The sequence below is a fragment of the Elgaria multicarinata genome, chromosome 2 (genome assembly GCF_023053635.1).
Source record: "Elgaria multicarinata webbii isolate HBS135686 ecotype San Diego chromosome 2, rElgMul1.1.pri, whole genome shotgun sequence".
Taxonomy (NCBI): Eukaryota; Metazoa; Chordata; class Lepidosauria; order Squamata; family Anguidae; genus Elgaria; species Elgaria multicarinata.
In genome coordinates this window covers 157,515,730-157,538,775 of record NC_086172.1, presented here as the reverse complement: position 1 = coordinate 157,538,775, position 23,046 = coordinate 157,515,730, and the positions used below count along the sequence as shown (strand labels likewise).

Sequence of the window (23,046 nt, the reverse complement as noted above, 5' to 3'; positions counted from 1 at the left end):
GAGAACGCTCTTTTTGGTCCTGCGTTCACAATACGACTTGTGATTCACTGAGCTCCTTGAGCGTGTGGGTGTTAACATAAATCAAGCATAGGAGAATTTCAGTAATGAGACTAAATGGTAGCAATAGTCTCACTAACCATCTGAAAGAAAACAAATATCTTTGCACATGAGAGGACAGCCATGCAGAGCAAAACTTTTGTGTATTTCCCATTCATTTAACAGGAATTGTGCAGGAGCTGTTCCTAGTGGGCTGTGCCTGTGTGGGGTACCAGAAACTGTGCCAATCGGCAGTAAGCTATATCTGGGATGGTTCTGCTGCAATACACCTGGGTCCTTTCCTAAACTCCTATATATTTCTCTTCCATCTACCATGCCTCATTTTTGCTGAGGGAAGAGAGTTGGAAGCCCATATAAAGGGAGTGTGGTATACCAGTTAGGGTATAGGACTAGGACTGGGGAAACTCGGGTTCAAATCCCCACTCAGCCCTAAAGTTCCCTGGGGGATCTTGGGACTATTCCTGTCACTCAGCCCAATCTACCTCACAGGCTTGTTGTGAGGAGAAAATGAGCAAGGGACAGCCATGTACATTTCCCTGAGTTCCTTGGAGGAAGAGCAGGATAACAAAAATGTAATAAATCAGATTTAAATGAGATGAAGACGATAAAACAGAAGTTTGATTGTCCATGATGTACACCAGACTTCCCCAATCTGATGCTCTCTGGATATTTTCAACTATAATTCCCATTTAGCATGAAAACATCAGGAGTTGGGAAAGACTGGCATACACACTTTTGTCCCATGGTCATCTCTATTCAAACGGATTCTGCAAGTTTTTGATGTACCAACCCTTCGCCCAAAACCCAGCACTGTGTGTGAAAAGAGGTGAAGATGGGAGGAGTGAACATCCTAATCAACAGTGCCCCTATCATACTACCTTCTGAGAAAATATTAACTGGGTAGTGTCCAATGGTGGTGCAGCGCTATCACTAACGACATTTGCGCTAGTGCAAAACCAACACTAGTTCATCATTTGTGCTTACACTGGTTTTTATTGTAGTTGTAATTGCTTTTAATAGTGTATTTAAGCAGTTATATTTAATATTGTTATATGTAAAGGGCTTAGATATTTTACTAAGCAGCATGTAAACGTTATTAACAAACAAACAAACACATAAATAAATAAATAAACGTGCAAAGCGAAAAAAGCATTTTTCTACTTTTCCCCATTCCACCAGCAAATGCTAATGACGTCGCACAAGCACTGATTAATGCTGGTGCAACGTCATTAGCGCTGGTGCTGAGCCACCATTGGACACAATCCTCTGTCTCCAGCCTAGCTGACTGTCTATATGCGGAGAAAGCCCCACGGTGCCAATGGATCTGCGCCACGTCAGTTAGACGATGTAGGTGCAGCCTCACAGCTACCACGGGGCTTCCTCGCAATGCTGTGTTTTGAAAGATTTGGGGGTTTACCCCGACATTTTCAAACAGTGACATCAACACGGGGCTTCCACCGTGTAACAGCGCTCCATGGCCAATCCGGGGTCAACCCAGGGGCGGAGCCTGGTAGAAGGCAACCAGCGATTTGTCACCTTCCACCAGGAAGAGGGTGGGGGCGGCTCTGGGACCCAGGTGGCCGCCCAGAAACCCTGCGCTCCCTCCTCGGTGTTAGGATTTACCCAACATTGCCTCGGGAGAGGGAAAGAGTGGGATTGAAGAGGGAGGCGGTGCCAACCCAGTGCGACGATGACAGCCTCTAGGAGAGAGCTTCTGATGATGCTCGCAGGCCAGCATCTTCCTCCAGTATGGAAAACATGCATGACTCTGACCCGAGTCCAATTCTACCGTGGATTAATGTCTGTGATTGTTTACTGATTGTTTTCGAAATGCTGAACACTTCTTTACTTTACCACGATTTGTTGCTTTTTTATATTATATAGTTATTGTTCAATAATAATAAAAAGTGAAAAAGCTGGAGAGTAATGCACAAAAGGTGTCACACGGCTATTTATGTATCTATTATATTTCTGCTGGGTGGTATATTATATGAATGCGTTGTTCTAGAAAAAAAAGGAACTTAAAAGTGCCTGAAACTGGAGTCTAAGTCAAAACAAAACTGGAATAGAGAAACTTTTTTTTTCAGATTCCTCCCACCCCCCACCCTAGAGAATTAATATTCTCTCTTGGGAATGAAGACAACCATAACATTTAAGGCAGAACTCGTCGCCCGGTGTGAACTTGACTTCCTCCAAGAACTGAATACTGGTTCAGCCAAACTCAATGATGGTGTTAACTGAACTATGTTAAGGCCTTTTGATTATTCATAATGTACCTTATTTATTTATTTATTTTATTCAGAGTATTTTTATCCCACAGCTCAGCCAAAAAGGCTCCTGGGGCGGCTTACAAATTGATCAGTAAAAAGACAATCCCTGCTCTCAGGCTTACATTCTAAAAAAGACATGACACACAAGGAAAGGGGATGGGGAGGGAAGAGGGAGAAAAGGAAAAGAAATTAAGGAGACAGTTCAGGCTGGTGGGAAGGTCCTGCTCCCCCATCTCATCTCCCAATGGAGGGGCAGACCAACAGCTCCTCCTTCTTCCCCACAGGGTCATGATGAGCGTTAGCCCTGTTTGAGATGGCGGGGGGGAGGTTTGCAACTGAAGAAGGCTCTGATGGTCTCCGCCTGCTCCTGCCTCCTTTGCTTCTTCTTCCCCACAGGGTCAAGATGACCTTCCCTGCACACAGCAGTGGTCACACATCAACTAGAAATAGGGGATTGTGTTAATATTTTCTGTGGATTCATCACATGAATGTCTGTCGGATTATCTCACCATCTTTTCCCTTAGCCCCCAAATATATTTGGTTAAAGACTTGCAAAACTGCTTCATGGATTGGGAAGGGAAGTTACAGGCTTGAGCCAATCAATGCTGCCCACCGCCAGATTCTGTTGAAAACGGTCAGAATTAGTTTTTTTTCCAGAGCTTTACACTGGGCAGAGAGAAGTACATTAGAATTAAACACAACAGGGGCACTTCTGAATCAGCCTCACTATTATATAAATGTTATATATGTTTTCAATTGTGGCTTACCCAAAGGGTTAGGTAAGATATAATAGTCACTGAAGGAGAGAACTGAGCTTTAAGTATAGAATCATAGAATAGCAGAGTTGGAAGGGGCCTACAAGGCCATCGAGTCCAACCCCCTGCTCAATGCAGAAATCCACCATAAAGCATCCCTGACAGATGCTTGTCCAGCTGCCTCTTGAAGGCCTCTAGTGTGGGAGAGTCTACAACCTCCCTAGGTAACTGATTCCATTGTCGTACTGCTCTAACAGTCAGGAAGTTTTTCCTGATGTCCAGCTGGAATCTGACTTCCTTTAACTTGAGCCCATTATTCCGTGTCCTGCACTCTGGGAGGATCTAGAAGAGATCCTGGCCCTCCTCTGTGTTAAGTATTTGAAGAGTGCTATCATGTCTCCCCTCAATCTTCTCTTCTCCAGGCTAAACATGCCCAGTTCTTTCAGTCTCTCTTCATAGGGCTTTGTTTCCAGACCCCTGATCATCCTGGTTGCCGTCCTCTGAACACGCTCCAGCTTGTCTGCGTCCTTCTTGAATTGTGGAGCCCAGAACTGGACACAATACTCTAGATGAGGCCTAACCAGGGCCGAATAGAGAGGAACCAGTACCTCACGTGATTTGGAAGTTATACTTCTATTAATGCAGCCCAAAATAGCATTTGCCTTTCTTGCAGCCATATCGCACTGTTGGCTCATATTCAGCTTGGGATATGCTGACAACTATGTTAGCTGAGATTGGAGGTTGAAGAAATGTCTCCCTTTTTTCTTTTAAGCAGCTACCTTTTTGTATTGTTATGGCTTGTTCTTACTTGTTGACATCTGCATTTTGAACTTTATATATTTATTACTTTTCTATACCGCCCAATAGCAGAAGCCCTCTAGGCGGTTCACAAACATTTAAACCACAAAACACAGCATAAAATATCATAGAAAATAGAAAAGCTTAAAACTACGGTATAAAACTACAACCAGAACAACATGTTTCAAAAGTAATGTTCGTGTTCGAGAAAATAACGCGTATCCTTGCGCTCACTCACCAGCCAGACCATAAAGTAGGAAAAGAATGCAATCCAAAAGGTGGATAAGATGAAAGTCAGCATGAAAAAATTCTCCCAGCGTGGTTTGCTGCAGTTTGGGATGGTGAAGAAGAGGAGAAAGATCAATGGCCAGGTCAGGATCCATTTGACTTTGTCCATTTTTCCTTCTGGATAACAAATAGGGAAAGGAGCCATTTTACCTTTGTAGTTTATCGCATAAAGTCATATCTCTATATTTAAGCATAAAAATAGAAGAAACTGAAGGTACACTTCTCCATTTTAAAAGAGAGGGAGGTGCTGAAGGAGGACGTTTAAAATCTCAGTCTGAAATTAGTGGATTTTGCCTTGTGAGTGGTTCTGGGTTGTGCTACTTTGACCATGACTTGCTTCTCAGAGTAGCAAAGGCATATGGAACATGAAGACAGTGAAAACAAAGAATTAATTACATATGCAATTAATTGGCTCCCATTTGGTACGACAGCAATCGTTAAGACCAAAACTAGATGTTATGTTGACAAACGCAAGGTCCCAACCCCTCCTCCGTTCCCCACATTAGCATTACGGACCACACGTGTTCCCTCACAACGTCTAATTTGGCCGCTTGTGTGCATGATTTGTCGTCAAGAAAAGTATGGCTTTTGTATAGGTAGCACCCCACTCCAACTGATCTCATTTTATATTTACACCATCATCTTTTGTTCACACCTTGTTAACATGTGTGCAAAAATACCCTCCACCTGTTAGCTCCAGGCTGCTCCCTGTGAAAGTGCACCTCAGAGTAAGCCACTTGTCCTTCCTGACAACAAACACTGCCATACTTTGTAAACCATCCAGAGAGCTTCGGCTACGGGGTCGGATATAAATGTAATAAATAATACCGGTAATAATAATAATAATGACCTCCCTAACCCTCGCTCACCCAATGCTAAGGTGACCATATGGAAAGGAGGACAGGGCTCCTGTATCTTTAACAGTTGTATAGAATTTCAGCAGGTGTCATTTGTATGCATGCAGCACCTGGTGAAATTCCCTCTTTATATCCACAGTTAAAGCTACAGGAGCTATGCTAGAGTGATCAGATACAAAAGAGGGCAGGGCTCCTGCAGCTTTAACTGTTGTGATGAAGAGGGAATTTCACTAGGTGCTGCAAATACGAATAACACCTGCTGAACTTCATTTTTCAATACAACTGTTAGATACAGAAGCTCTGTCCTCCTTTTCATATGGTCACCCCAGTTTAAGTGTTTTGAGCTAAACATTATGGTTTAGTGTGTCATGTGAACCATGACTTAGTATGTTGTGTGAACCATTCCTAACCATGGTGGCTACATAACCAGGTTTTAAATATGCTCACTAACCACTTGCTGACCCTGTTCAGACAACACACTAAGCCACAGTGGTTAAGCATTTTGAGTTAAAGATTATGGCTTAGCGTGTCGTGTGAACCATGACTTCCTATGTCATGTGAACCATTCCTAACCATGGTGGCTACATAACCATGGTTTAAATATGCTCACTAACCATTTGCTGCAGAAGGGTTAGCAGCCCAACCATGGCTTAGCAATTTGTCAGAAAAGGCCCAATAGCTGACACAGGATCATATAGCCAGGTTTATAACTGGGTCCTGACATACCTGTGATGTGGCAGACCCCTGTATTATTTGGTGGCAAAGTGCATGAAATCAGACGGTGTTGAATTAAGGGTTAATAGTTATAGGAGGGGCATTGTGGGAAGAAGAACTCCTGATTGTAAGTTGCTGTTAAGATGGCTGATTATAGTTAAGAGGTTGTAATCCTCAGTTGTGTTTTTTTCTCAAATAAATTAGTTTTAGTTAAGACCTAAGATGATGTGTCCATTCTTAGGAGAATCTCTATTATAATAGAGGGAATCTCTGTTATAATCCCTATTACAACAGAGCCAGCTTTGCACCTTGGATAGCTCTTCTAGAGTTCTAACTGGTTCTGACTGAAACCTGGAGCGTATTTACCTCCCCACTGAGATAGGAGCCACCAGCCTCTGCTGCTATGCATAGCTGTGAAATGAAGCGGAGGAGGTGGTTTAAAATGGAGGCATGGTGGGTAGAATTGGAGTGATGATGAACCTTTCCTTTTCTTGATGCTTTTGCTCTCTTCAGCTCCTCTCCTAGTCAGTGCATCTCACAACCACAGGTTTCCCCCACCACCACCACACACACACACTTTCTTTTGCTATTTCACTTTTTTTTAAGGAAACAAAACAACATGAGAAAAACAAGTAAGAAAAGTCCCCCAGGAATAGAAACAGGAATAGGGAGACTAGTCAATGAGCAACTAAAAGGCAAATCATCAGAAATCCCCCAGCCAGGATCAACAGAAACTCACAAAACAAGCAAGAACTTTGCCTGTCCACACTAGGTAGCTGCAACTGGGCATTTCCTTTAATTGGCAGAAATTGGGTCTAAACAAATCACAAGCGGACAACACAGAACCTGGTGAAATTTCCTCTTCATCACGCCAGTTAAAGCTGCAGGTGCCCTACCCTCTTTTAAATCTGGTCACTCTAGTACAGCTCCTGCAACTTTAACTTTTGTGATGAAGAGGGAATTTCACCAGGTTCTCCATATAGACAAATGACACCTGCTGAAATTCCCTCTTCTATGCAACTGTTAAAGATACAGGAGCCCTGTCCTCCTTTCCATATGGTCACCCTAAGATAGACCCTCGGTCTGATCCAGTGTGGGACTTCTTATGTTCTTAATCTTTGTTCCTAGTTTTGTGCTGCTATAGTCTAAGGACTAATGCAATAAATGTTATTCATTCATCTATGGAATATCAACAACAGTCAACAGGGGAGTAACAGGCTAAAAATAGGAATAATGAAGTAGTGAATTTAAGCCATGGGTCTTCACAGCTCTTATGTAAACCTTTGAATTCCTTTCCCAGACATTGCACTACTGTGGTCTGAAGCATAACAGCTGCTGTCCAATGTGGTCAACTGTGCAAAAAACTGTCCTAAGGGATGTTCTCTAAAAAAAATTTTTTTTAAAGCGCTGAATAACTGAATTAACCAGCATAGCCAACAGCTCTATTCCAAATTGAAAGCATTTTTCCTTCTGCAAAAGAAAAAAAGGAAAAAAAGGCCAGAATGTAAGAAGTTTTAATTTGTCTCTCTCTTTGAAAGGTCAGTTGCATTATTAAAACGAAACTTTTTAGGTTCTAAACAAACCCATATATTTGGGTATAGAGAAGAGCCAGATACCAGCCCTCTTCCCCAACCTGGTACCCCCCTGAAGTTTTGTACTACACCTCCCAACATTCCTGACCATTGGCCATGCTGGCGGGGGCAGCTGGGAGTCGAACTCCAAAGCATTTGGAGGGCACCAAGTTGGGCAAGATTGCACTAGAGTTACATACTGAATACAGACTAAAAGGCGACAGGTTTTCCAATGAAACGTACCAAACAGGAAACAATTCAGAGCGTAGCTGAACTAATAGCTAAAGCCACAGATTGATTTCAAGCTGTTGCTAGCAATTACTTTCAACCGTAGAGTTCTTTAAAATGTTTTGCAACTCCTTCTTGCCACTGCAATGCACTGCAGTAGTTTATTCTTGCGGGTGGCGAACACTTTACAGCCAGAGGTGACCCTGTGTAAGCAACCTCCTCGAGCAGCAAAATGGGATCCCGTTAAAAGGCAGAAAACGGAAGGCGAGAGAAATTTGACACGATAAGGCATCGTCCACTGAGAGTTCTCCATCAAAATAGGAGAGGTACCTTTTTTGTCCAGCTGCCATTCATTTCAATGAAACTCGAGCAGAAGAGCTTTCGAGTGGACCGTGGCCTTTGTTATCTGGTGGAAGGAGTGTGCCGTAGGCAGCTGGATTGTCTGCCTTAAGACACTTCCGACCGTGCCCAGCACCACTGTCACCTTGCATTACTCCCTGCTGTTTCAAGGGGGGTTGTGAAGGGGTCGGGGGGAGCTTTCTTTCTGCTTTCAACAGAAGTTTCACTCCACTTCTGAAATCTCTTCATTGGCTTCCAATTCACTCCAGAATCCAATATAAACTTCTCCTGCTGACCTTCAAAGCTTTTCACGGTCTAGCTCCTGTCTATCTCTCCTCTCTCATCTCACACTATTGCCCCGCTCGTGCTCTCCGCTCCTCTGATGCCATGCTTCTCGCCTGCCCAAGGACCTCCACTTCCCTTACTCGGCTTCGTCCTTTTTCTTCTGCTGCCCCTTACACCTGGAACGCTCTTCCAGAACACTTGAGAACTACCAACTCAATCACAGCTTCTAAAACTCAGCTAAAAACTTTTCTTTTCCCTACAGCTTTTAAATGTTGAGTTTGTTCTGACTCTATACTGTTAGCCTCACCCTACCCGGTGCCTGTTTACACTTCCCTGTGCCTGTTTGCATTCTCTTTCCCTCCTTATTGTTTACTACAACTTTATTAGATTGTAAGCCTATGCGGCAGGGTCTTGCTATTTACTGTGTAATCTGTACAGCACCATGTACATTGATGGTGCTATATAAATAAATAATAATAATAATAATAATAATAATAATAATAATAATTTCATTTATTACATTTCTATACTGCTATTCTTCTATACTTTGTAAACCACCCAGGGAGTCAAAGCTCCCTGGGTGGTTTACAAGGGTAAAAACCTTAAAAATACATTATACATCGTATAATGCAATACTGGACGGAGTGCCTCTTCCCATATGAACCCACCTGTACGCTACGTTCAGCATCTAAGGACCTACATCTAAGGCTCGGATGGCAGCAGTAAGGGAGAAGGCCTTCTCTGTGGTGGCCCCCCAAGTATGCTAATGGGCAGTATAAAAATGTAGTACATAAATACATACATAAATAAAATAAGCTCTCTGGTGGTTCACTAATCAAAATTTAAAACCATAAAATAGAATAACATAGTAAAACATAATATTGCCCTTACAATGACATCATCCACATATAACATTTCTGAAAATATGACGCCAATAAGGAGCACAAATTCTCATTCTGTGAGATCATCATTGCAGTCCAACAATTCCATACATGTTTGCAATCCCACTGATGTGGAGATGGAGTATTTGCCTTGGGCACCTGGCCCTGGTGATGGCACTATTGCTCGGAACCTCCAAACAACAGGCAGCTCGAACGTGCTTATTCCCATTTATGCTTGGCCCAGCAGGCCAGACCAGGCAAGAAAGAATAGGGAAAGGGGAAAACCTGTATCTACAGCAGTAGATTTGCAGGCAGGAGGCTAGTGGTGAAGACTGGAACCCTATGTGTTTGCTGGTTCTCCAGGGCAAAGCAATCTTGCTCTCTCATTCATTCCATAATCTGCCCTTCAGATTTACCTGGCGGTGAAAATGGGGACAGGCTGATATGTTCATTCTCCTCTTCTTGGTTATCAACATGGATGGCCCCATTTTCAATATTCTCATGTTTCCCATTCTGGACCAGCTTGCCGTTAGCTGAGTGAATTAGTCGCTGGCGCTAGAAGACACAGAAACCAAATCCAGTGAATATTGTAGCCATTTCTGGAGAGTTTCCTGATGTTACCTGGTTTGGTTTGTATATTTAACTTTCTCATATATTACTATTTCTTCCCCTGGACATCTTTGAACAATTCAGTGTTTAACATCCACTAATTAGCCATTTGTGTTCATACAAATATAGGAAGCTGCATTATACTGAGTCAGACCACTGATCCATCAAGCTTAGTATTGTTGACACTGACTGGCAGCAGCTCTCAGGGGGTTTCAGGCAGGATACTTTTCTCACCCTACCTGGAGAAAATAGAGATCGAACCTGGGACCCTCTGCATGCAAAGCATGTGCTTTATCATACCAAGCTATGGCTGTTCCCATCTATGGCATGGATTCTATAGATAGCATTCAAAGATTGCCTCTAGCATATTCAACCATTTCTACACATGGGGTTGGTTGGTTCTTTCTTTCTTTCTTTAGCTCCTTCCTGCTACCAAACTGCTCCTATACAGTTGTATGTTTTCCTCTTGACACAACATAAATAATATCAAGAATCATCAAACATTTATCCCTCCTTCCTCTTGACATCAGCTCAATCATAACTCAGTACAGAAAAGTAATATCTTTCAAGAGAGCAGGAATGTTGAATGCAACTCCCATCAACCCTCAGTATTGGCTACGCTGGGAGTTGTAGTCCAAGAGCATCTGGAGGGCCACACGTTTCCCACCCCTGCAATAGAGAATAAAATTCACTAGACCTACATTGTAGTGGAATCTTCTGTATCCTAGAAGAAGGGCATCCAGGTTAACAGAACATCAGCTGGCTTAGCTTGATCCCTGCCTACTTGAATCGGGTGCATTATTTCCCTCATCATTAGTATATACACGTAACATATATGAGGACGTCATTAAGAAGCCCACTTACCTCTCCTCCTGAATCTCTGTGGTGGTGTGTGTGTGTCCCCCCACCCCAGGGCCTGCTCAGACAACACGCTTAGCCATAGTTAGTCTGTTAACCCTTTTGCAGCAAATGGTTAGTGAGCATATTTAAGCTGTGGTTATGTAGCCACCAGGGTTAGGAATGGTTCACACGACACACTAAGTTGTGGTTCACACGACACACTAAGCCATAATGGTTAGCTCGAAATGCTTAATCACCGTGGCTTAGTGTGTCATCTGAATAGAGTCTCTCTCATTGTTTGTCTCTCAGTCAACCATGTTTTCAGCTGTGTTACAGCTGGAACAGACGTTACTGTCCTGTTGAGATCTGCTGCATATGCTACATCCCTGACTCTGAAGGCAGACTTTCTTGGAGCTACGTAAGCATGTATGCTTACGTAGAGAGCCAGTGTGGTGTAGTGGCTAAGGTGTTGGACTGGGACTCGGGAGATCCAAGTTCTAGTCCACACTCGGCCATGGAAGCTCACTGGGTGACTTTGGGCCAGTCACAAACTCTCAGCCCAACCTACTTCACAGGGTTGTTGTGAGGATAAAATGGAGAGGAGGAGGAGCATGTACGCCGGCTTGGGTTCATTGGAGGGAAAAATGACGGGATATAAATGCAAAAATAAATAATGTATACCCCTGAACCCAAATATAAATAAGAATATTATATTTGATCTGTTATGGACAGCTTAGCAGTTTACTTGGTTATCACAAGCAAGTATAGAACTAAGTCTATGGATAGCATATTGTGCCATCATAACAAACGGATTAAGCTATCAGAATTTTTCCCTTTTGGCAAGATGTTGTCGTTGGAAACAAGGGCTCCAATCCTGTTAACAATAATTGTAAAGTTGTTGCTTAATTAACCCTTCTCTCATCTTCATTCCCAATCATGGGAACGTGCAAAGAGGCCTGCTGGATCTGACCAAAGTCCATCTAGTCCAGCATCTTCTTTTCCACAGTGGTCATCTGAAGGCTTCCAGGAAAGCCACCAGCAGGACACAAAGGCAAGAGCCCTCTCCCATTCTTGTTCCCCAGCATCCTGCCTCTGAACATGGAGGTTCAATATACAATCATATACTATCAATAATTATCGATAGACTTTTCTTCCACAGATTTGTCTAATTCTTCCTTAAAGCCATTTAAGCTGGTGGCCATCACCAATCCCGAGGCAATGAATTCCATAAATTAATTGTTTGAATGCTGTGTAAAGAAATACTTCAAATATTGGGTTAGATCCAGATTTACTCATACGCAGAGTAGATCTATTGAAAATCTATGAGACTTAAATTAGATTTCAGTTACATTAAGTAAGATTTCGGTGGATCTGTTCTAAGTATGAATTATTCTGGATTCAACCCAATGAACTATGCAACCACAACAAATGACCTTTATACAAATCTATGCTGTGACCATACTTAGAATACTGTGTACAGTTCTAGTCACCACACCTAAAAAAAGATACTATAGAGCTGGAAAAAGTGCAGAAAGGGGCAACTAAAATGATTAAGGGGCTGGAGCATCTCCCCTATGAGGGAAGGTTACAACAGCTGGGATTGTTTAGCTTGGAAAAAAGGAGGCTAAGGGGAGACATGATACAGGTGTACAACATTATGCATGGTGTGGAGAATGTGGATATGGAGACATTTTTCTCCCTTTCTCAAAATACTAGAACCCGGGGTCATCCCATGAAGCTGATTGGTGGGAGATTCAGGACAAATAAGAAGCACTTCTTCACACAGCACATAGTTAAATTATGGAATTCACTACCACAAGATGTAGTGATGGCCACCAATTTGGATGGCTTTAAAAGGGGGTTGGATAAATTCCTGTAGGAGAAGGCTATCAATGGCTACAAGCCCTGATGGTTATGTGCTACCTCCAGTATCGGAGGCAGTAAGCCTATGTGCACCACTTGCTGGGGAACATGGGTGGGAGGGTGCTGTTGCACCATGTCCTGCTTTGTTGGTCCCTGGTCAACAGCTGGTTGGCCACTGTGTGAACAGAGTGCTGAACTAGATAGACCCTCGGTCTGATCCAGCGTAGCACTTATTTTCTTATCACATGCATTCATCCCTTGTTATCCTGATCTTGCCTACCTCTCCACACTGTAAAAGTTTAGAATGTAAATTCCTTTGTGCAAATACCTTGCACCATATACATTGGTAAATGCATAAACAATGCATCACAGTACTTAAAGGAATTGCAAAATAAAGTGATTGAATAAATTACTCAACATTTTAATTAATCTCTTCTTTGTAGACTCACCTCATTAATGATCAGCCTGCTTGCCATCCGTAGCCTGGTCCTTGGCCCAAATTTGTTTGTAATCATTATTCGCAAGCCAGCTTCAGGGAAACGGTATTTCGGAGGACTGGAACAAATAATCTCATCGACCATGACAACGGAATTTTGGCCATACTGTTGTGTTCCCTTCACTATTGATCACAATTTCAATTGTTAGCTATACAATTCATAGAATCACAGAATCCTAGAATGGTAGAGTTGGAAGAGGCCTATAAGGCCATCAAGTCCAACCCCCTGCTCAATGCAGGAATCCACCTTAAAGCACACCTGACAGATGGTTGACCAGCTGCCTCTTGAATGTCTCTAGAGTGGGAGAACCCACAACCTCCCTAGGTAATTGGTTCCATTGTTGTACTGCTCTAACAGTCAGGAAGTTTTTCAGCCAGAATCTGGCTTCCTGTAACCTGAGCTCATTATTCCATGTCCTGCACTCTGGGATGATCGAGAAGAGATCCTGGCCTCTCTCTGTCTGACAACCTTTCAAGTACCTGAAGAGTGGTATCATGTCTCCCCTCAGTCTTCTCTTCTGAAGGCTAAACATGCCCAGTTCTTTCAGTCTCTCCTCATAGGTTGCTATAGGCAATGTAACCTAAAGCCTTAAAAATCCACACACATTGGATTTCTATCTGTAGCTAGATTAGGCTGTATTTCGACAAGACATTTTGCCGTCTTTGTGCAATCACGTCAAGTTGCACAAATTGGGTTTATGTAGAAATAGGTTTTTCCCCTTAGCCCATCACTCTGGCTCACTAACCTACTTTTTTACATTATTATCAACAACTTTATCATCATCATCATCATCATCATCATCATCATCATCATCATCATCAAATCTAAGGAAACCTAAGCAAGCCCTCAGCTCTCTCCTATCAAAGTCAACAGGTTTTAAAAGTGCCTAATTTGCCTTAATAATAAATGATAAGAACAAATCAATAATAGTCTGCCAATAATGGAGACAAAGAAGACAGCATCTTAAAAATTAGTACTATTTGACAAAAGAATGAGCAAGTGACTGAGCATGTTCTTTTTCCTAACAGCCAATGATGCAATCCTTCAACTTCAACTACAATTTTAGAAGAAATTTGTCTCTATCTTTATTATTACATGTCAGGCCACTGTTCAACTTAGCAAATGCTTGTTTTGATGGATTTGCGACAATGTGTATAAATGGAAGTTTTACACTCTACTCTGTTTCTAAACCCAAAGATAAAACATGCAGCCCTGAGAATTAATAAAAGGATAACATGATAAATGCAAGCAAATATTACAACAAATGCTACCAGCTAGACATAACAAGCACAGTAAGGCTTAGCAGACAGGAGACATGTGGTGTTAGAATATACATCATAATGAAGTAGAAATATTAACCCCAGAGGAAAAAGGGGGTGTTGACGGTGGAGAGAGGGAGGAATTGAGGGGCAATACCTTCTTTATTGCCCCGGTTATTGAGTTGGGTATATAAACATACATATTCACAGGAGGTTACTTACGTTAAGAGCAACAGGAAAATTTAGTGTGGGGGGAAAATAAATAAATAAGCCATTAGTGCATCGTTTCAGTTTGAAAGCACTGGAGACCTGGGGAAACATTCAGCACAAGCAAAGGAGTAAGAAAAGATTCCTCAGAGAAAATTCACAATGTGACAATCACATGCCTGTTATTTCAAACAAAGATATAGAGGGGAGAGGGGGGCAAGGGAGAGGTCTCAACCAGCACTTCATTCCAGACTATATCATGGACAGGAACACTGTCTATTGTAGCAGCTCTGAGGGCTGAGTCCATCTCAGGGCTAAGGCCCCTTCCTCCTGCTTATGCAATTCAGCGCTAAACTGGATGTGTAGGAAGCAATATTTGGGGGAGGAGGGGCGGAGAGGTACCAAGTTTTGCACAACCAGTTGTCTAGCCTACACTTACAAACTAATGAGAAAGGGATAGAGTGGCCTATACCAACTGGGAGTGAAGGTGGGGTGAATCCTATTTTTTTAATAATCCCCTATATGCAATTAGAAAATTAGCACAGCAGAGAGCAGGCTAGGTTAGAACTTTTACAACTGCTAAGTTAGTAACTATCTACCTGCTTTTAAACCACCACCACCCCTGCGTAGTGGTACAGTGCTAGATTCATTTTGCTGCAACCTTGAACGGCCCCTTATTTGGAATGATAATGCCTGGGTTGACTCCATGTCATCCCACCCTATATATGCCATTTACTTTTATTAGGTAGTGCATAACTCTCCAGCTAGAGATGAGAACCCTCCGTGTGGCCCAATGCTTTCAAGGGTGTTGAGGCACAACACCTGCCATCCAGGGTCTTCCTTCCACAGATAGCAGGAGTCCTTCTGTCCATGGATGGCTTTTCATTGACTAGGACAGGGGAGAGGGGATGTCCAGCAACTCCCCCCTTCTGCAGTTACCTATCCCCTCCTCCAATAATCTGCTACAGAGGGCTGGGGGACCGTGCAGAATACTTGGGGAGACACTGGGGACTGCAGAATGAAGGCTGAAGGGGGGAATTAGCAAAGTTTGCTTCCTCCCTAGCTGGCGGTGGGAGCATTCTGAGTGGAACTCTGGCTCAAGGAATAAGAAGCCGAATCTAACCCATTGAATTTGAAGCTCTTGGATGCAAATCCCTAAAATGCCCAAAGGCATTTTGAGTATTTATATTCAGAAATGCAGATAAAGCATATCACACCGGTTCACTCCCTATTCAACACAAGCATGAAAAAAGTTAGATTTTCAACACGACTGCCTTTGAAGGATGAAAATGGGTGTTAACTAAATTATCAGTGGGGATGAAGACCACTGGGTTATTTCTGTATCCTGTATAACCTGGGTTATTTCTGTATTTCATCATGAAGATGAAACAGAACCGCTTCTTGCCTTCTGAGAGTTGAGAGGAAAATGTGCATTATGACTGCAGTTAGGGCTTCATCTTATTATACACGGTACTACTACTCCACAGCAAACCGGCTAAACCATGAGGCGTGAGCAGGGAGTGCCGGGTTCAACTGTCAGCTCAGCTGGAAGCTTACTTGGATGGTCCTAAGCATGCTGCTCTCTTTAAGCCTCACCCAGGCACCTATAATAGGAGGGCAATGAAAGCCTCAGTCTACCTGGAGGAGATGATTGCAGGCATTACTGAGATAGTTTCTGTCAACCTTCCCCAACCTGGTGCCCTCCTAGGTATCATGGATGACAACTCCCATCACCCTCAGCCAGCATGGTACACTAGCCAGGGGTGAAGGGGTTTGTAGTCCAACATCTGGAAGGCGCCAGGTTGGGGAAGGCTGATCTGCAGGAAGCCCTGTGAACCCGTAGGCAAAAGCACCGCAAAAACAGTTGAGTGCCATGAAGCCTGGTTATTATCGAGAGGAAGAGGCTGCCGCAAGTGCTGATTACTGGTTTTTTACCAAAGAGGAAGCCGTGGCATTTTTAAAAGTGTGGATCTCATTAGGGAAGCCTCTCTCAGGTGAGCTTGAAGTGCGTAACACATCCGTGAAAGCCACACGGAAGCGTCAGCACAGTTGCTGCTGCAGAACTTAGTCTAGGAGTGCTAGGGAGCCTGGGAGAATGTATGCACCCGTCCAGCGGCATCAAGGGGCCAGGTTATGGGCAGGAAGACTTCGCTGTAGCTTCATTGTAAACCCAGCACACGACTCCTCTGCTCCTGGCACGTTCCTCTCTATTGCTCCTCTGCTTTGGTCTGATTCTCTTTGCACCTTGGGATCCTGTGTCTGCACTGTGGCACAGATAGCTAGGAATCTATAACCGGGGGTGGGGGTGGTATGTGTACCCAGCAGAATTGGACGGAGCTTCTCAGATGGAGAAGCTGGGCAAACCTGGCAAGGCTGAGGGGGCAGGCAGATGGAGGGGCTGTTTTTATAAGGATACTGTTGTTTTTATGCTGTTTATGTTTTTAAACTTCGTATATTTGTTTTTAATGTTTACTGTTTTTAACTTTTGTAAACCGCCCAGAGAGCTTCGGCAACGGGGCGGTATATAAATGCAATAAATAAAGATGGAGTGGGGCAGAGGGGGCTTGGAATACACCTGGCAGATGGGGCCTAAAGAAAAGGCCCCGACCCCCCAAAAAAATTTACAGCCAGCCCGGGGGAACAAATGGGCTTCCTAGGTGAGTGGAGCTATGCTGGACCCTGGCAGGATAATGCAACTGTTCCAGCCTTCTCTTTGCAGCCTCAAGCAGACAGTGCAACGTAGCTCAGGAGGCCCCTGGTCACAGTCATCAGAGACTGAGGAAGCAAAGAAAAAGAAAGGGCAGTTTCTTCTGACTGCTTCCTAGCTGAAAGAGAATTTGCTCTGGGGAAAACATTTTGGATTTTGGGGTGGGTGGGTGGCTGGGGGTGGGGCTAGTGAGTAAGAGACAGTGTATGCACATTTGGGCATTTACCCTGCATCAGTAGCTATGTGACTAACATTACAGAGGAGACACGTGTGCACATGTTGCATTTTATCCCTTGCTTGCTGCATCAAGAAGTTACGTGCTGTGAACCTTGAAATAGCCTTCTCCAGGAGATGATTCCCTGTAAGTAAAGAAGCATCTGCCATGGGTTTCTGCAAGCTTCGTCGAGTGCAAAATGTCACGCAGGAGAGAACTATCCCTAGTGTAAGTGGAAATATAATGGACACGCAAACCTTACGGATGGGCATCCTAGAGGTCAGCAGTCAAGCAGTATACTGGTGCAGAAGCTCAAAAGACAAACCCTTGGTCCTCATTAAGGGCCTGCCTGCATATTGCAAAGTGTTTAAAGAAACTAAAGATGGAAATCTGCGATGGATTTCCATCCACTGCGAGTTCCTATATGGTGCATAAGAGAGAATTTCAAGAAGTGAGCTTTTCCCGTCCCCATATGTGAGTAGGCCCTGTTGAAATACTAGGGTGACCATGTGGAAAAGAGGATCGGGCTCCTGTATCTTTAACAGTTGTAGAGAAAAGGGGATTTCAGCAGGTGCCATTTGTATGCATGCAGCAGCTAATGAAACGCCTTCTTCATCACAACACTTAAAGCTGCAGGAGCCCTGCCCTCTTCACAACTATTAAAGAGACAGATGTCTTTTGTCCTTTGTTTTCTTCTGGTCACCCTGGTCTACTCTGGGTGTCCTGCATCTGACAAAACGAGCTCTGGCCCATGATAAATTAAGCCATATTAAATCAGTGCAAATGCTACAAGATCGTTGTTTTTGCTGCAGCAGACAAACAGGCAATCCCTGCGGAATGTGGATAGGTGGTTCAAGCAGCCAACCTCTCTCTGCACAAACCTACCCTTTGTATTTCATCACGGTGGGTTTCTATGGATGGGCTAGGAATCAAACCCAAAGATGAGCAGGGTGTTGGACTCGATGGCCTTATAGGCCCCTTCCAACTCTACTATTCTATGATTCTATGTGTGGACCATCACAATAAAAAACAGGGGTGTCCAGCCATGGTTCTATTACTGTCAAAACATGAACATTAGCAGCAAAAGTACAAATCTTCACTTCTCGTGTATAAGGCTTGTCTTTGAAATTGGATTTTCCTCTGGGTGAAAAGCTTTATATATATGAGAATCCAGTAATAGAAGCTTTTATGTTTCGCCAGTCGAAGCTCTTGAAAGCAATAAAAGTTACAAGCTTCAAAGGCAGCTTGGCACTCCGTGAACCTCCCTTTTATCTGCACCCTCAAGTAATAGAATTCCTGCCGACAGGATGTGGAAGGCAGCAGGCAGAGAGCAGGTGTTCTTTGTCAGAAAATAATCAGACTTTGCCGTCATATGCTGGAGAAGATTAAGGTGAGATCTGAGCACCACTGACCCAGGAGAGGTGTTAACAGACAACCTCGTTGGAGGCAGCACTCAAAGCTAGAAGTAGGGGCCTGGTTCAACACATCGTTGACCTGAGCAAAGTGAAATTCCACTCCAAGAAACTGTGGAACAGACCAATCAGGGAAACAGAAAGATGTGGCAAATTCTGGCTAACAGTGAAAAGCTGTGGAGAGGCGAGGTACAACGGAGAGAAAAATGAGGCAAAAAGCTTCATTTGGGCTAAGCGTATGTGAATGCACTTACAATGGAGGGTGGTATGTTGATAACCCACTTGTATTAATATTTACCCTTGTCTGGAAAATCACAGCAAAACTGAGGTAAGGAAACAAATAATCAGAACGAGGTTCTTCAGTTCAGTATTCTCACGGCTTAAAATCTGAGTGCAAATCTCATGATAATTATTATTGTGTGACGGAGGAGGAGGAGGAGGAGATGTATCTGTTTCAGGTGAAAGGAAATCTTGCAGGATAAAAGAATTGGAACAGAAAAATGGATTAGTAAAAGAAAAAAGGGAAAACGAAGAAAGAGAGACAATCCCCTCTCTGTCTAAGAATTTGGATAGTTTTTGCATACAAACATCAATACTTTCTGGATATGGACATTCAGTTGCAATCGTCCATTCAAATGGCCAAGCACTTCTTCCTATCAGCTAATGTGCAAGTCTCTTGGCTGTTACTTCCTCTCAGAGTTGCTGGTGACTTCACTGACATGACCATGAAAGGCAACATTTCCAGCACTTTGGGGTGCTAGTAATTGCTTCTGTACACACAAAACAACGCTAAAGTGCCGGAACGCTGGTTCCACACACTTGAATCCAGCACTCTTCAATGAATACTTATGTTTTCCTGCAGTGTTATGCATTAACACTGAAAAAACGATCCTTCTGTTCCACACTCCATCGCCTTACTACAGCTGCCTTCCAACCTTTCCACTATTAAGGAAGTCTTTTCAGATGGACTTGCTGGTCAAGGAATATAAGAACATAGGAAACTGGCTTCTACTGAGACAGCCTGGTCCATGCAGCCCAGTATTGTTGAAACAAGCCATGGGTTAACTTGGGGTTGTTTAACCCATGAATATTCACGAATTTGGACCTTACAGAAACAACCTACGGATGCAGCATTCATATTTTTTCCCCAGTAAACTGGAAGCAGTTCAGGCGCAGTGTGCATCCCTGCAATTCCTGGGTTAATTAACCCAGGAACTGCCATGGGAACCACCAAGGCATCTCAACAGGGTCACTGGCTGGCAGCAACTCTCCAGCATTTCAGGCAGAAGTTTTTCCAGTCCTACCTAGAGATGTGGGGGAGTGAACTTGGACCTTCCCCACGCAAAGCATGCGCGCCTTCAGTGAGCCATGGCCCCTGCAATCCCTTCACATCTCCCACTAAAGCCCAGCAAGTGACAGAGGATTCTTTTGTAACCTGCACACTCTGTTCATGCAGAGCTCCGGCCGGAGCTGTTAGGCCTTATCGTTGCCCTGTATGAATTGAGTGAATGTCCCGGAATTTGTAAAATGCACAGTGCCAAGGCAGATCAGTGGTAGCAGTGGACAAGCTGTCTTTTATGGAAGAGCATCTCTTATTGCTGATTTCTAATTGAGGAACTTCAAGCTTCCCCAGAACACAGTGTGAAAAGCAATGCCGTACTATGTCCAAAGACGATGCTATATATAGGGCAGGATGCAATTGCACAAATGATCTGTGTGGCCAAAAGGGTGTGTCAGAATATGGAGAAACACCATCCTATTGTTGGCTCTAGACATATTCAATCCAAGAATATCTATCTATCTATTTATCTATTTATCTATCTATGAGATGCCAAGAAAAACCAACACACTGTGGGAACCTGGAATTGCATCAATATAAGTATGTCAGTCTCTATGGAACAAGAAAGCCAGCATGATGTGTGAGATGGCCTACTCTGTTGTACTGCCCTGGTATTGGAATGCTCTCCCCAGGGAGGTTTAGATGGTGCAGAATTGCTCTTTTAGCTGGCGCCTAAACACCTTTTCATTCACTCAGACCTTTTATTTCGTTCAGCTTTTACAGACCGTTTTAATTTGCCTTTTTATTTTCTTGGCTTCTGCTGCGGTGTTTTTATTCATTTGATTACTACCTTACATTTGTGTAAACCGCTCTGAAAGGCTTTTAGCTTGAAGGGTGATATATAAATATATCAATAAATAGTAGCAATCTTGCAGGCATAGGGTTCTATCCAGTGGTTGCACGAGCAGAAGGCAACTCACATGACCAATTTTCCCCTTCTCTTCCTCCTCACTTGCAGCCCTCTGTACCTCAAAAGACCCTCTCAAGAGGGAGGGGGAGGGGGAGCTACCAAACAGTGTGGACCATGTTGTACAGGGTTGCCGTGTTTGGGAGAAATTGCCCCAAATTGTGCACACACACAAAAAACTCTTGCACCAGTAAAGCTTGTTTCATGCAAGGTTGTTCTGCCTGATTTCTGTCCTGTCCTAACTCAGCTTAGGGCTTCCAGGAGATACTAGGTTACAGCTGTGGTACTGGAAGAGCTGGATCACCTCTGGTAAAGTGAGATAACATCCAGTGAGCCAAGATTTCATCTGATGTCAAGGCAAGGCAGATCACTGTGGCAGGTATGGGCTGGGACTCGTAGTAGTTGTCTCAGCAACATGCAGAGGCCTTCTAAAACTTTCTGGAGGCTGGCAACTCTGGACCTGCTGTTAATGCCGCCCCCTGCCTTAAAGAGCTATTCCTTGATTCTGCAGCTGCTGCTGCTATGGCTACAAGAACGGCATCCAAAGGATGTCTTTGGTGTTCAAGGAATCTGGTAAAGCCACGTCCTCTGGCCTGGAAGGTCCTGGTGTAGCTGATGAAGGGAAGCCTCCATCCTCTCTGAGTCCTCCTCTGACCCAATGGCTGTAGAACATAACCATTTCAGGCAATTTCCCTTTCCCTCTGCAGCTCCATATGGGGTAGAGGGAGCTATAGAGAGGAGGAGAGGAAAGGGAAGATTTGTTGCACAACCTGCCTTCCACTCATCCAACTCACAGACCAAAGATGAGGAATTTGTGGCCCTCCAGATGTTATTAGACTGCAACTCCAATCCGTCCTAGCCAACGTAGCCAACAGTGAGGGGTGATGCAATGGACATCACTTTTAACATGTGAACGCCTGTACTAGGACGGTTTAATAATTCCCAAAAGGCTCAGCTGCACTGGATATTTGACTGAAAGTAGCAAAACAAACAAAATACCAGGCGACTGGAAAATGCTGCGTCATTCTCCTGCTTAAGATGGTGAAAATTGGCAATCAATGTACAAACCACCACTAGAAAACAGTATTTTCATGTCAACCATTTTATATAAAAAAAAATCTCTCCTGTCTGCTTAGCCTTACCTTTCCACAGCAGTGGCATTGAAGGGTCATCCCAGCAAATGTCATAAGATTCATTACCATCTTCCAATTCGCTGTTGACAGTGTTGCCATTCCCAACATTCATGCTTTTGATAGTAAAGAATTTCTGCATCTTCACATTATACCTGGAAGTATAAAGATAAAGGAGAAAAATGCAAGCTGCTACAGTTCTAAAGGTCGGCCTTTACTATAGCAGTCTCCAGGGAGCAGGGTAGGTAGAGACACAAGGGGGTTGTAGCCAGTGGAGTGGCTCAGCTAGCACAAAGCTTCTACCGTTTGCGAAATCCTGTTTTTATCTCTTGTGCCAGTGTCTCAGATCCAGTACTAGGATCCCATTTGCGCAATCTGTTGGACGACCCATAGTGTTGCACAACAAGTTGCACAAACCATTGTGTAAGCCCTTGTGCAAGCTGTTCCATAAAGAATTGCACAAGGTGTTCCACCAAGTGTTGCACGAATCCCCATTACCTCATTAGATTAGGTGTTTCTTGTGCTAGATGTGGTCATTCAGGTAGCAAACTGTACAACCATGAGTGGAAAAATTCCAACTCTTGTAATTTTTCCGCTAGCATAACATTGGATAAAATCTAATGATTTCTCAAATTCCACCAAATGAGCATAATTGGCTGAAGACCACATTACACATTATATCCATGAGCTGAGCTAGCCCAAATTAAGCACTTTTATATACCATTGATTTCGATGGTCTAATTTAAGAACACGCTTCCCTCTCTCACGCTAAATGCAATGGGATCTAGAAGCTGGATCTTGCCTTATGCTTTGCATGGGTACACATAAAAACATTATGTATGCACGCCTGCAACAAACACATGTATTACACAGGTACATGAGCCAGTTGGCTGGGACTGGCTTGCCACATATACACACAGTGACAAACATGCTGCAGCGTGATAGAAAATCTGGTTTTGACTTCGTGTGTTGTGCCCCTTTCAAAAAGTAGGTCCGGAAGGCTATTTTAGCTATATGAC

At 43.6% G+C, this 23,046-nt stretch overlaps 1 protein-coding gene across 2 annotated transcripts in view; it reads right to left on the bottom strand.

Moving 5' to 3' along the window:
• The window catches only part of SLC24A4 (solute carrier family 24 member 4), a 114,853-nt gene that overhangs the window by 4,909 nt on the left and 86,898 nt on the right, over positions 1-23,046 (bottom strand). The window contains exons 10-13 of one of the 2 annotated variants that reach the window (XM_063147636.1): positions 22,040-22,182; positions 12,805-12,974; positions 9,460-9,598; positions 4,119-4,285 (exon numbers count right to left, since the gene is read on the bottom strand). In XM_063147636.1, the coding sequence (XP_063003706.1) occupies positions 4,119-4,285; positions 9,460-9,598; positions 12,805-12,974; positions 22,040-22,182 (619 nt within the window). The remainder of the gene's footprint in view (positions 1-4,118; positions 4,286-9,459; positions 9,599-12,804; positions 12,975-22,039; positions 22,183-23,046) is intronic. The other variant, XM_063147637.1, reaches the window with a different exon arrangement.